Source organism: Myotis davidii, unplaced genomic scaffold (assembly GCF_000327345.1).
Source record: "Myotis davidii unplaced genomic scaffold, ASM32734v1 scaffold77, whole genome shotgun sequence".
NCBI lineage: Eukaryota > Metazoa > Chordata > Mammalia > Chiroptera > Vespertilionidae > Myotis > Myotis davidii.
In genome coordinates, this window is record NW_006289713.1 from 6,040,067 (window position 1) to 6,053,019 (window position 12,953).

General features: G+C 50.1%; 1 protein-coding gene across 1 annotated transcript in view; it reads left to right on the plus strand.

The window, feature by feature from the left end:
* The first annotated feature begins 3,699 nt into the window (after positions 1–3,699).
* COTL1 (coactosin-like F-actin binding protein 1) overlaps positions 3,700–12,953 on the plus strand; it is a 40,670-nt gene continuing 31,416 nt past the window's right edge. The window contains exons 1-2 of the mRNA XM_006762237.2: positions 3,700–3,977; positions 4,235–4,317. Coding sequence (XP_006762300.1) covers positions 3,901–3,977; positions 4,235–4,317 — 160 coding nt within the window. The 5' untranslated portion in view covers positions 3,700–3,900. The remainder of the gene's footprint in view (positions 3,978–4,234; positions 4,318–12,953) is intronic.

The following is a 12,953-nucleotide window of genomic DNA, read 5'->3' on the forward strand; positions in this document are numbered from 1 at the left end:
GAGTTAGAAACATCAATGAGAGAGAAACATTGATCAGCTGCCTCCTGCACATTCCCCACTGGGGATGTGCCCGCAACCAAGGTACATGCCCTTGACCAGAATCGAACCTGGGACCCTTGAGTCCGAAGGCCGACGCTCTATATGCTGAGTCAAACCGGTTAGGGCAGAAGACTTACTTTTTTTTCTCACCTGAGGATACATTTTTGAATTGAGAGAGGAAGAGGGAGAGGGAGAGAGAGAGAGAGAGAGAGAGAAATGAATTGGTTGCCTCCCATACCCTCCCTGACTGGGATTGAACCCACAACCTAGCTATATACCCTGACTGGGAATCAAATCTGTAACCTTTCGGTGTATGGGATAACAGGGCAAGACTTTTTAAATATTTGAATGTATCCATCTTTTGTTATTACTCCTGACTTTTGATCATGGTGTTGCTGGCTGGGACCTCAGCTCCTCAAAGCAGAAAAGATCTTAAGGTCAATGAAAATGAAAGTAAAACAAAGTCAGGTTTACTGAAAATACACTGCAGATGAGGAGCTGGCCACTCTAGAGAGGCAATGGCCGGCTGCTTCAACTCACTGGGGAGTCAGAGAAAAGGGGCCTAGGGGACAGGTGCAGGGGGTTAGCTCAGGACGAGCTAACCTTTTGAGCATCCTTTTGCTTTTACACTTTACACATGAAATAATGTTTCTTTGCCGCCCATTGCTCCCCTGGTTGCAAGTCTCGTGGGATTCTTTAGAGGTTGGGGGATACGTGCCTGTGGGGGAATGACATGGCCTGCTCCTCGCAGGGAGAGCTCATGCTGGGTCCTTTGTCCGAGTGCATTTCTCTCTCTCTTGCAGGTGGAAATCTTAGGGGTGGTCTCAGGGGCGGGCCTTAATAGACTACCCACCAGCTCTCCAGGTGTGCTCCTGCAGGGCCTGGTCTCCACTGCTTGGTCGGTGCCAGGGCAGAGGTTGTCAGTCGATGTGCATGGCCTGCTCCTCGCAGGGAGAGCTCACGCTGGGTCCTTTGTCTGAGTGTATTTCTCTCTCTCTTGCAGGTGAAAATCTTAGGGGTGGTCTCAGGGGGGGGCCTTAATAGACTACCCACCAGCTCTCCAGGTGTGCTCCTGCAGGGCCTGGTCTCCACTGCTTGGTCGGTGCCAGGGCAGAGGTTGTCAGTCGATGTCGCTGGTCCTGAGCAGCCACAGGTCTGGCTTTGCTGCTTTTCTGGGCCTAGAGCTGAAATACAACTGAGGCTTAGATGTCATCTTTAGGGAGGAAAAGTGGGGGGAACAAAACTGCCTGGTCAGAGATATGAAAGGTCAGGGGTCCAAACTGCGTAACTGGTGAAATGCCAGGGGAGGATAGGCTGCCAGCTGGTTCTGAACCTGCCCGCGGGCGGTCTGCCGGCTGCTGGGCCACCCATGGAGGGGCGGTCTGAAGGCAATGTTGGTCCGACTCCTGTTCAGGACCCCAGGGCAGGTCCCACCCCAGCCGCTCAAGTCTAACTTCCTACCTAACAATGGTTAGAAAGAGTTTGCCCATCCCAGACTTGCAATGGAAGCTCTCCTTGTTGCCTTCTGGAACTTTCTGGTTTCAATTATTTGCATTTAAATTTTTGACCCATTTGGAATTTACCATGATCATTGGTGCGATGTACAGGTCCATTTTTGTTTTTCTTTCCAATGGCCCATTGTTTGATTAGCTTCATCAGGGAGTGAGGTAGGAACTGCTTTGGGCTGCATCAAATTGGAATTTTTGTTGTCTTTTTATTTATAGCTCAGGGGTTCCGAACAAGTCACCCCAATATATGCCTCTGTGGTGTGCAGATTATTTTGAGCTAAAGGCAATTGTAGCCTCGGGTTCAAGAAAAACTTACCCATCCCATAACTACCTAGAAGAACTTAAGGTCCTTGACCACAATAAGTCACTATCAGACATGACCTCTTCTGCCCTATCTGTAGGGCAGGGCAAACTCTATTCGCCAAGCATCTGCTCTTCTTCTTACCCTGCAATATCCTTTGAAGCCTCCAGGGTACCTTACCTCATCCCCAGCTCAGAATGTCTTATATAGCCAGTGTTCCCTTTCTGTCCCTGAACCTCTCATGTAGGCAGGGTTCCCACGCATATGTGTGTATTAAACTTGGTTATTTTCTCTTGCTAAGCTGTCTGATGCCCATCTGATTATTAGATCGGCCAAAAGAACCTTGAGGGTAGAAGAGTGTTTGGTCCTCCCTCACAAACAGCAACATTTGTTCCTACTTTCCTGGAAATGTGGTTCCATTCACCCATCAATTAATTAATTAATTTTTTTGTATGCCACTGAGAATTTTATTATTCCTCGATCTTTTGGGATTTAGTTTAATTACTTAATAACCAACAGTGATGACCTTTTATTACTAGCTAATATATTTGTTTACTCATATCATTTCAGTTAACCATAAACAAACCTACAATGTTAGTGCTTGTATTATTCTACTAGAGGCCCAATGCACAAAATTCGTGCAAGGGGCTCAGCCCTCACAGTCCCACATGCTTCGACAGGCCCTTACAGCCCCGGCTTCCTCCAGAAGGTCGTGGGGAGGGTTGTTCTGCTGTTCAGTCTAATTAGCATGTTAGCTCTTACAGCGGTTCTCAACCTGTGGGTCGCGACCCCTGAATATACATCCTGCATATCAGATATTTACATTACGATTCATAACAGTAGCAAAATTACAGTTATGAGGTAGCAACGAAAATAATTTTATGATTGGGGGTCATCACAACATGAGGAACTGCACTAGGAAGGTTGAAAACCACTGCATTATATAGGATTCCAGAAAAGTAATCTCAGAGTTTTTGAGGCTTGCCCAAAGATCCACAGTGAGAAAGTGACAGCGCTGGATGCAATGTGAGAGACTGGTCTCCAGGGTCCAGCCCTTTTACCTGCCTTGAGTGTAGTTGGTCTTTATGGAATGACTGGATGAGGAAATGAGGAAGACAGAATGAGTCAGCTCTTGCACTCTGAGAAACCCAAAGGGGGAGATAAGACCTGAATGCAAATAACCCGAATACAAAGTAAACAGTGATCCCACCAACGTTTTGGAAGCAGTCCACTTTCTATCGCCACCTATTTAAAATGCTTAATTCCGTCCAATTCCTCCCCACCTAGAAACCTCGAAGCCACACACTGGGGTGGGGGTGGGGCTGTCGCCTTTGGTTTGATGCATTAAGTCACCCACTAAGAGGTCCTCTGTGGAGTTGTGGAGCTCCGCAGCTGGGGGCGGGGAAAGGGGGAGGGAAAAGGAAAGGGGGGAGAAGAGGGAGGGAAGCAGAAGGGAAGGGGGGAGGAGGAATAGAGGAGGAGGAGGAAGAAAGAGCTGGGGTGGGGGTGAGAGGACAGGAGGGGAGAGGAGGAGGTTGTAAAGAGGAGAGGGAGGGAATAGGTAGGAGGAAGAGGAGGAGAGGAGAGGAGGGGGAGGGAATTAGAAAGAAGGAAAGAGAGGGAGAGAGAAAAGGAGGAGGACGGAGAGGGAGGAGGAAAAAGCCCCTTCTTCAGCCCCCACTGAGGAGTTGCGCAACCCGCCGGGCTGAGATTGGCTACCAATGAGTAGAGATGCCCCGCCCCTGACGCCCAACGGCCAATGAACATGGGGGGCGTGGCGTCCGCGGCCTGGGCCGCCAATGGTCGTAGGGGACCGGGGCGGGAGGGCCGGGGGGCGGGGCGGGGCGGCGCGGCCTGAGTCCAGGCGCGCTCTCGGTTACTTTCGCACCCGCCGCGGCGCCGGGAGTTCGCAGCTCGCCACTCCGCGTTGCTATCGCCGCCGCCGTCGCCCGCCAGCTTTCTGCGCGCCGCAGCGTCGCTCCAATCCCTGCAGCCGGCCCGGGACGCGCTCGGTCTGTCTGGGCAGAGTGTCCCCCCTGGGGCTCCGCAGTGATGGCCACCAAGATCGACAAAGAGGCTTGCCGGGAGGCGTACAACCTGGTGCGCGACGACGGCTCGGCCGTCATCTGGTGAGGAACTTTCCATTGCTCTGCAGGCCCCGCGCCCCGAGCTCGCGGTGGGCCCGGTGCACGGAGCCGTCTTCCAGATGGGACGGATTAAGGGTCATCCGGTGCTGTCTTCCGCAGCCTTAGCCCAGGACGCGTGGAAAGCCAGCGCTGGCTTCTCCCCAGCCAGAGCATCTTTTAGATTGTCCTGCGGGAAGCTCGGCACCATGCAGCTACCAACGCTGACGTGTGTGTGTGTTTTTTCTTCTCCCAATCCAAAGGGTGACTTTTAAATATGACGGCTCCACTATCGTCCCCGGCGAGCAGGGAGCAGAATATCAGGACTTCATCCAACAGTGCACAGGTAGGAGACGCGCCTTTGGGGGGGAATTACTGATCTTTTGGGAAATTTATCCCTGTCTGGGAAGGAGAGAGGCAGAGGCCAAACTGGGAGGAGGAGCCTGTGGCCACCTCGGGTGCCCCAGGCGCTGGAGGAACCAGGTTTGAGCGTTTTAGAACCTCCTAGAGCCTTCTCCCCTCTAGTCATTCAGAGCAAGCAGAGGTGACCTCCTGGCTCCGCAGTACCCTCTCCAGCCAGCACAGCTCCTTTGCTCCCTGCGGATCACTGGTTTTCCACAGTTAACTCCCAAGGGTCCACATGCCAGTGTTCAGCCCTCTCATCTTCCCCTTTGATGGGTCAGTGAGCCAAAATAAAGACAATCCTGGAGCTCACTGAACGCGAAACAAACTCTCAACGGCACCCTCCTTTCAACCACAATCATTGTCAATGTGGGTTATTTATGTGTGTTTTTGTGTGTTTTTTTGAAGAACATAGAGCCAGATATAAAGCCCCATATGGTTCCGTTTGCATGAAATTGTAGAAGAGGCAATGCTAACCTGTGGTGTGAAAAGTCAGAGTAGTGGTCACATTTGGGGATGGATTGAGATGGCTACTGACAGGGAGAGGCACATGGAAGGGTGGGGTGGGGGTGGAAAGGCCCTGTATTTCAGTCTGGGAGTGGTGGTGGTTACAGTGTGTGCACGTATGTAAGAAATCATTAAGCAAAATGCGATTTTTAAACGCAGTGCACTTCCCCGGTGTGTTAGATCATTAAAAGGAAGGAACACCTGCGTGTAGAACCGTAACCCTCCATGGAGGCAAAGGCTCAGCAATACTGGTGATAGGACCCTTTGTAGCTGAGTTTAGAGAGTGGGCACTTTCTGGCCTCTGGTCTGTAGCTTGGAAGCAGATACATTCAGACAAAGAGTGTGCAGCCTGAAGGTTAGGGCGGGGACTCTGAGTCAGCCGGCTGGGTGGGTTTGAATCCCCGAGTGGCCACTTCCTCTCTGTATGGTTTGGGGCAAATTAACCTCCCAGGGCCTTGGTTTCCTCACCTGTATCTTGGAGGGCTGTTGTGAGTGTAAGTGAGTCAGTGGGTGCCACGTGCTCAGGACCGCGCCCATACAAACTACATGGTCATTTGTGAAATAAATAAAAGTGAAAAATTGTGCCAAGCATCATGGGACTGCTCCTTCCCTTAACTGCTTCCTTAATGAATGATATTTAGCCTATTTCAAATAATATTTTTGAAGTGTGTGCTATGGGCTGAGTAGTACTAGGGTTTTTGGTGTGTGTGTGTGTGTGTGTGTGTGTGTGTTTTAATGTTTTCCCAATTAAAATGTCTCCCTGAGCGCTGCCTCTGGATACTCACTCATTGCCTTTGTAAAGGATTGGTTTAAAATACTGGGTGCATAAAATGCTATAACAATTCAGATTTCATAAGGCGCACAGGGCCTCTATAGAGAGTGGGTGGGGTCAGGATCTGGACTCCGGAGCCCTGTCTCAACCACTTCCATCCTTCCACCACAGTGGCAAATGCTTTTGCAAGTAGAATAAGTGCAAACTCTTGACTTTCTCCCGACTGGGTGCACAACTAGGAGACTCAGCAGTATTTTTTTGCTTTGCCGGCTCTGAAGCTTTGTCTCACAGGCCAGCTTCCCTCCGTCCTGAACTTGGGGACAGTAAATTAGCAGCTTCTTTCCTCCTACTGGCCATCCATCACGACCCCTCCCCCCGCATCAGACGGGTTCCCCCTCTGAAGCTATTGTTCTCTCCACCAAGTAGGAGCAGGTGACCTGGGGAAGACAGGCCATCCGCTCAATAGATTCCTAACACATGCTCCTGGCCCTTGGTGCCTGCAGAGCTGGAAGGACTTGCTTGGGTCAGAGAACACTTCCTTCCTCCCTTGGGCTTTGTGGGTTTTCTACGCTGACCCTTCCCCCTAGCACAGGCATGGGGGTGGGGAGTGTCTGGCGGCCGAACTAAAAATGCCTTCCCTGCGGCTTGTTGATCTTATGAATGGACCATGGGATCCGAAAGCTCCGTCCGCTTTGGCTGAAGTCCGCCTTCCTTCCTTGTCCATCTGTTGGACAAATGTAAAGGCGAGTTATGGGCGCTGTGTCTGCTCTGGTTCCTCTCGGAAAAGCTTGTTCCTTCCCACTGCTCTGTCCTCCTAACCCAATGTCAAAAGAGTCGGAACACGAACTATAACTTTATCCATCAGTCCCCGCACTTGGCAGGCCTTGTCTTTGTTACTGAGACTGTTCTCCTTCCACAGATGTGTAAACCAAAGCCCAGAGAGGTTAAGCGACTTGCTTGAGATCACACAGCTGAACTGGCTCCAGGGCCCATGCTCTTGGCCTCTTCACTCTAAGGAAGTGGTTTAGATTCTCATCTCCAAGCCTTGAGGTTTCTTCAGTGGGTCCAGGAGGTTCTGATGGGAGCTTGTGGGATTGTTTGCAGTTACAAAACACATGTTCGCCCGTTTGCATGATGCAGGGAGGGCACTTGGGGGCCCTAATTCCCAGCCAGGTGTCCTGACAGGCCTGAGGGTCCCTCTAGACCAGGCTTCCTGTCCCCAAACATCTCACAAGGCGCACAGAGGACCTGGAAGTCTGCAGAGCGCAGCTGGTCTCTGCCTCGCCACTCTGGGGCTGTAGGGATGGGAGTGTGGGTTTCCTCCTGGGCGCTCTCCTCTCTGACAGTCCCTCCTGAGCCATTGTTTCTCTGAAACACCCTCCTTCTCCTCTCTCCTCTCTGGCTACTGTCTTCCTTCTCCTGTCCTTCCCTACCATTTTCCAGAATGGAATCTGCCTGTCCAGCCTCCCGCTCTCATCTCTCCTCAGCCCCCAAACCTGGCCTCCTTGTCCACTGCAGCTGTTTTCTGGAAAGTTCTGCGCCCTTCTCTCCTGTTTCTTTCTGCTGGCAGGATATGGACCCTCTGGGGCCCTGCACTGGCTCTTCTGGCACATGGACACACCTGGCCCTCCTCCTTCACTAGCCGTTCACCATCTCTGCTCTTGCTTCCACCCCATGCTTCAGTCTGTGCATGTGGCCAGAGGTCTTTCAGGTGCAATGAGAGAAGCCCTGTGCAGATTGGCTTAAGCCAGTGGTTCTCAACCTTGGCTGCACATTAGAATCACCCGGGAATCTTTTTAAAAATCCTGATTTCTGGGCTTCATCCTTCGGAAAGTCTGTTTCTTTGTTATGGGGTGGGGCCACAACATTAATAACAAAGAAACAGAATTTCCGGAGGATGAGGCCCAGAAATCAGGATTTTAAAAAGATTCCCAGGTGATTCTAATGTGCAGCCAAGGTTGAGAACCACCGGCTTAAGCAAAAAAATTGATATGGTCCGTAGCAAGTCCAGGGAAATGCTACTTCAGGTGAGGATGCCTAAACTCAAGCCCCCTTTCCTCCCAGCTCTGCCTTCCTCCTTTATCACCCTTCCTGTGGTCAAGAGAGTAGGCTCCCCCTGAGTGATGATAGCTGGCCACCAGCTGCCCCAGCTTCCAGGCCATGGATAGAGCCACCCCACTGGCGAGAGAGAGCCCCTTTGCCAATGATTTCGGGAGTCTCCAAACTCTACTTAGCCCGGCTGGGTTCATGTGCCCATCCTGAGCCAATCCCTGGGACTGGCTGCCTACCCCTGGGTCAGTGCCCACCCCTGGAGTGGGTGAGGGCAGCCCCACCAAACACCCAGACCAGGAGACAGAGTTCGGGAGGGTGGCTTCCTAAGGGAACAGTGTGGGGGGTGGGGGTGCATACTGATTCTAGAAGAGGGGCAAACCAAAAACAAGTCCCTTGCCCCTTACCCTCCCCCTTTTATTGTAAGAGTCTCTTAGCCCTTGTTCTTTCTTATAATCATTCTACACCCCTCCCCCAATTGCTAGATTCACTCTTCCTAATGCACATATCACTCCTCTGCTCATTAACCTTCTATGACTCCCCTGTGCCCATTGATTAAAGCACAGGTTGTCTGATTGGCATTCCAATCAGTTTGTCTCCACCCATATCTCCTGCCCAGTAGCTCCCCACACCCTTCCGTGTACACCTGCAGCCTCACACTAACACTCCCAGCCTTCAGGACTTGGATGTTGGAGATTCCCTCCAAGTGGAATCCCCTTTTATTCCTCAGCCCGTCTAGGATTCAGCCACCCACCAGCCTAGTGCTAGCCCCTTTTTAAATTTCAACAGCTAGGACACTTGGGAATCAGAAATGCTCTAGATTCACATCCCAACTCTGTCTCTCACTTGCTGTGTGTCCTTGGGCAAGGACATCCCTTCCTCTGTGCCTCAGTTTTCTGGTCTGTAAAATGGGGATCCTGATAGTCCCTCTTCTGAGAGTGACTGGGAAGGCTACATATATTACATCTAAAATGAGAGCACAGGCCCCCAGTGCACATTGGCTATCGTTACTGTTACTTTATATCATTGTTTTTACTTTTATAGCACTTACAATGACATTGTGCTTTCTGTTCGGCATGCTCCAGCTCAGCACACAGTAGGCCCGCAATCCCTGGTTAGCTCACAGTAGGTGCTCGGCCCTAGGCTGGCATGCAGTAGGCATCAGGCTCCATGTGGGCACACATTAGACCTTTGACCCAACTTCCATGTGCAGCGTGGTACGAGATGGTTAGCTCAGTCATTAGAAGTTTTGGCTGCACTGGACGGTCTGGGTTCCCCTACTTGCCAGTCATGTGATCAGGAGCAGTTGAGTTAGCCACCTGGTCATCCTTCTGCTATGATGTGGTCATTAGGAGGAGTAAGGAAGCAAGTCTGTGGTACCTAGAACATAGTAAGTGCTCCATAAATGCTAATGACTGTGGTTCTCTTATTGGTGGAATTTAATCAGTGTTGAAGTAGTGTATGTGGTCTGAGCACCAGAAAGGTGGGAGGTCTGAGCTGCTGGGTGGTCTCTGGTTCCCCTGACAGAAGCGGGGGCTCCGCTGACAGAGGTCACAGGAAAGGAGCCATTTTTCATAGTGACCGGACACGACTTCTCTGGTCGAAGCAGAAAGGGCTTACGGATCACCTACATGTGAGGAGGCAGTGGCTTGGGCTCTCTGTGAAATCACATTCTGTTTTCCCACCTTACATGTAATACCTGTGTGGTTTTTTAAAAATATACTTTTATTGATTTCAGAGAGGAAGGGAGAGAGAGTCAGAAACATCAATGATGAGAGAGAATCATTGGCTGCCTCCTGCATACCTCACACTGGGGATTGAGCCTGCAACCTGGGCATGTGCCCTGACCGGGAATTGAACCGTGACGTCCTGGTTCATAGGTTGAGGCTCAACCCCTGAGCCACACCGGCCGAGCTGTAATACCTGTTTCTTCTAGAATATTCAGAAACCATGACTAAGAAAAAAGAAGAGAATAAAAATCAGTTATAGTTACGATGCAGAAATTTGTTCATTCATTTGTTGGGTCCTTCATTCTCTCCTTCCTTTCTCTTCCCTCCCTTCTTATCTCCCTCCCTCCAGTGGACATGACTGGCTACTCTGTAGGGTCCTATTTTAGGCGCCGAGAATAAAGATAGAAGCAATGAAGGTCCCTGCCCTCGTGAAGCGGATTGCCCTGCCATTGCCCTGCCTTTAAAGTGGCTGCGTGATGTTCCCTCATATAAATGTAACCTTGTTTAATCATTCCTTTATGGATGGACCTCGGAGTACTCAGTTGTAAGCAGTTTTAGTTTGGAAAGAATCCAGGCATCTGGGAATGAATCCAGTTTTCTGTTGGCGCAAATTTTAGAGCCGATTGGTTATAAGCATTAATGGGGGAGCCAGGCTGTCTTGCCTTGACTTGTACCCTTGCTGCGTGACCTTAGGCAGATCTCCCCGATTCTCTGTTTCCTCATCTGTAAGACGGGGATAATGATTGCACATAATGTCCGGGGATATTGTAAGGATAAATTGACATGATGCATATAAAACTTGCAGAGCAATGCCTGGTATAGAATCAGTGCTCAATAAATGTGGCTAATATAGCACCTTCTTAGAAGGTGTTGTACATCAGTGAACAAGTTGAAATAAAGTTGTTGTGTGGGGTGGCTACCAGAAAAGGTGCATTCATAGGGCACAACACCAGCATGAAGCTTGATTTGGGGTAGATGCACTGTGATGTTGGCGGGGTGATGATCTGGGTATAGATGATATTCCCATGATGCTCTGGTAAGCCTACAGTGTTCAGCTTAAAATGTCACTCAGAGAGAGATGTGGGGTTTTATGTTTTTGTGTGTTCCTCTTTCCATTCTTTGGCGGAACTTCTCCTTCCTAATCACAGTAATCCTGCTTAGCCAATGTAGTTTCAGTGTGGCTGACCCTGCCCCTCCCCACTGGGAGGGTGCATCAGAGTAAGCTATCCCCTCTGTTAACAAATTGGTTCAGGGTTGGGCCCATGTGACTCAAGACAAGCCAATCAGATTCATCTCTGAGACTTTGGATAGAGTTGTTGGGAAAGAATCCCTTTGTCTTTCTCTGGGGTTCAGACATGTAAGCATAACGAAAGCTTGGCACTTGCAGGACCCATCTACCGTTTGGAGAGAGAACCTGTCTAAGAACTCAGGAACAGAGGCAAAGATAGGGAATGGAGACCATATGACATGGCTTAAACTCGTGGATCCAGCCATTTGAATTGTTTTGAGCCAATTGCATTTTTTCCTTAAGCCACCTTGGCTGAGTTCTTTATCATTTCCATCTAAAAACATCCTGGCCATAGTCCCCAGGGTAGGCAGGTGGTAACAGGCCAAGAGAGGAGAATCCAGGTTGGGTAAGGAATTTAAAACCTCTCATGTGAGAATTGACTGAGGAGATTGGGCATATTCAACCTGGAGGAGGGACACCTCAGGGACATGAATGTTGTCTTCAGATGTTTGCAGAACTGACATTTGGAAGACAGGAACTTCTTCAACCCCATGTGGTAGAGGAGGACCAAGCAGTAGAAGTTTCAGGGATAGATTTTGGGTTCATGTGAGGAAGAACTGTCTTCAAGTTAGGATGGGCTGTTACTGGAGGTAGTGAGACCCTCACTGTGGAAGTTATGTCAGGAGAAGTTACTTGGCCACTTGACATAGATGTTTAAGAAAGGGATTGAAAGCCCTGGCCTGCCTATTGAAGAGCTGCAAGTGTGATTCTGGTCAAGGGCACGTACTTGGGTTGCCGGTTTGATCCTTGGCCCTGACCAGGGCTTGTGCAGGAGGCAACCAGTCAATGTGTCTCTCTCACATTGATGGTTCTCTCTCTCTCTCTCTCTCTCTCCCTCCCTCCCTCTCCTCTCTCTCTCTCTCTCTCTCTCTCTCTCTCTCTCTCTCTCTCTCTCTTCCTCCCTCCCCTTTCTCTTTCTCACTCCCTCATATTCCTCCCGCTCTCTCCTTCCCTCCCTCCCTCTCTCCTTTCCACTCTATCTAAAAGCAATGAAAAAACACCCTTGGTGAGGATTAAGGGAAAAAAAAAAAGGAAGGCATTGAAAGAGGCCCTCCTTGACTGTGCACGTTCTTCTCTCTCACAGCCCCTCCCCTGGGGAGTCTATATCAGGAAGAGTGACAAAATGCATTAACGCGGGCCTGGGCGATTCCCCTCTAGCAGGGGGTCAGCCTTTCCTGGTTGAGATTGGCCTTGGGATGATTCCTACGGAAAATGGGGATGTGTTTACTATTAAAGGAAAAAATTATTCATTCCGGCACTTGTTAAAGAATGGTAAGGCAGGCTTTATTCAGGGGAACTGTTGTGATAGGTGTAGGGGGCCACTGCAATGATATTTCGCAGTAGGGGAGAAAAATTGGGCTTAGCTCTGAATACAACAAGAAGAAATTGTCTTGTGAGTCTAAGGAAATATGTGGACAAAGGAAGCTTTTAAGTCTCTGGCAGTGCCTTGGACATTGTAAAGTGCTAAACAGCCTGTCAGTTATGCATTTAACCAACATTCACGGAGCGCTGGCTTTGTTCCAGAAACAACGTTGGGTTATGGTTTCTCAGTAGAACTCTGGAGGGCTAGGAGCCATTGCCTTCATAGTGTTCTGCAACCTCAGTCTCCGTTGCTTTCTCTCCCCACACACCTGTTCCCGGGAGGTCCAGGGCCACACGGTGTGGTTTGTGTCATAAAGTGCATGGGCGATGACAGCTCTCTTTTAGATCGCCTCTTGGCGATACTTGTGCTTGCTTTTGAGTTTGTGGCCACATCTTCCATGGGGAAGGCTGCTAGAGGTCTCTCTTCCTGGTCAGTAGGTGTCTCTTGTTCAGAAAAAGTGTTCAATTAATTGAATTGAATTGAGTGTTTGATCCTTGCAACTCTTTAGGAATGAACAAACTTTTTGAAAGTATTACTTGTGGGTCGTGCAGATATTATGTTCACCTACTTACCTCCTTTCCTTTCTTTACCTCATTATATTTTGACTAGAGGCCTGGTGCATGAAATTCGTGCACGGAGGGGCGGGCGTCCCTCAGCCCAGCCTGCACCCTCTCCAATCTGGGACATCCCTCTTGCAATCCGGGGCCGCTGGCTCCTAACTGCTCACCTGCCAGATTGCCCCTAACCACTCTGCCTGCTGGCCTGATCGTCCCCAACTGCCCTCCCCTGCCAGCCTGATCACCCCCTAACTGCTCTTCCCTGCCAACCTGATTGCCCCCTAATTGCTTGCTCCCCTGCACAGGACTGCTCC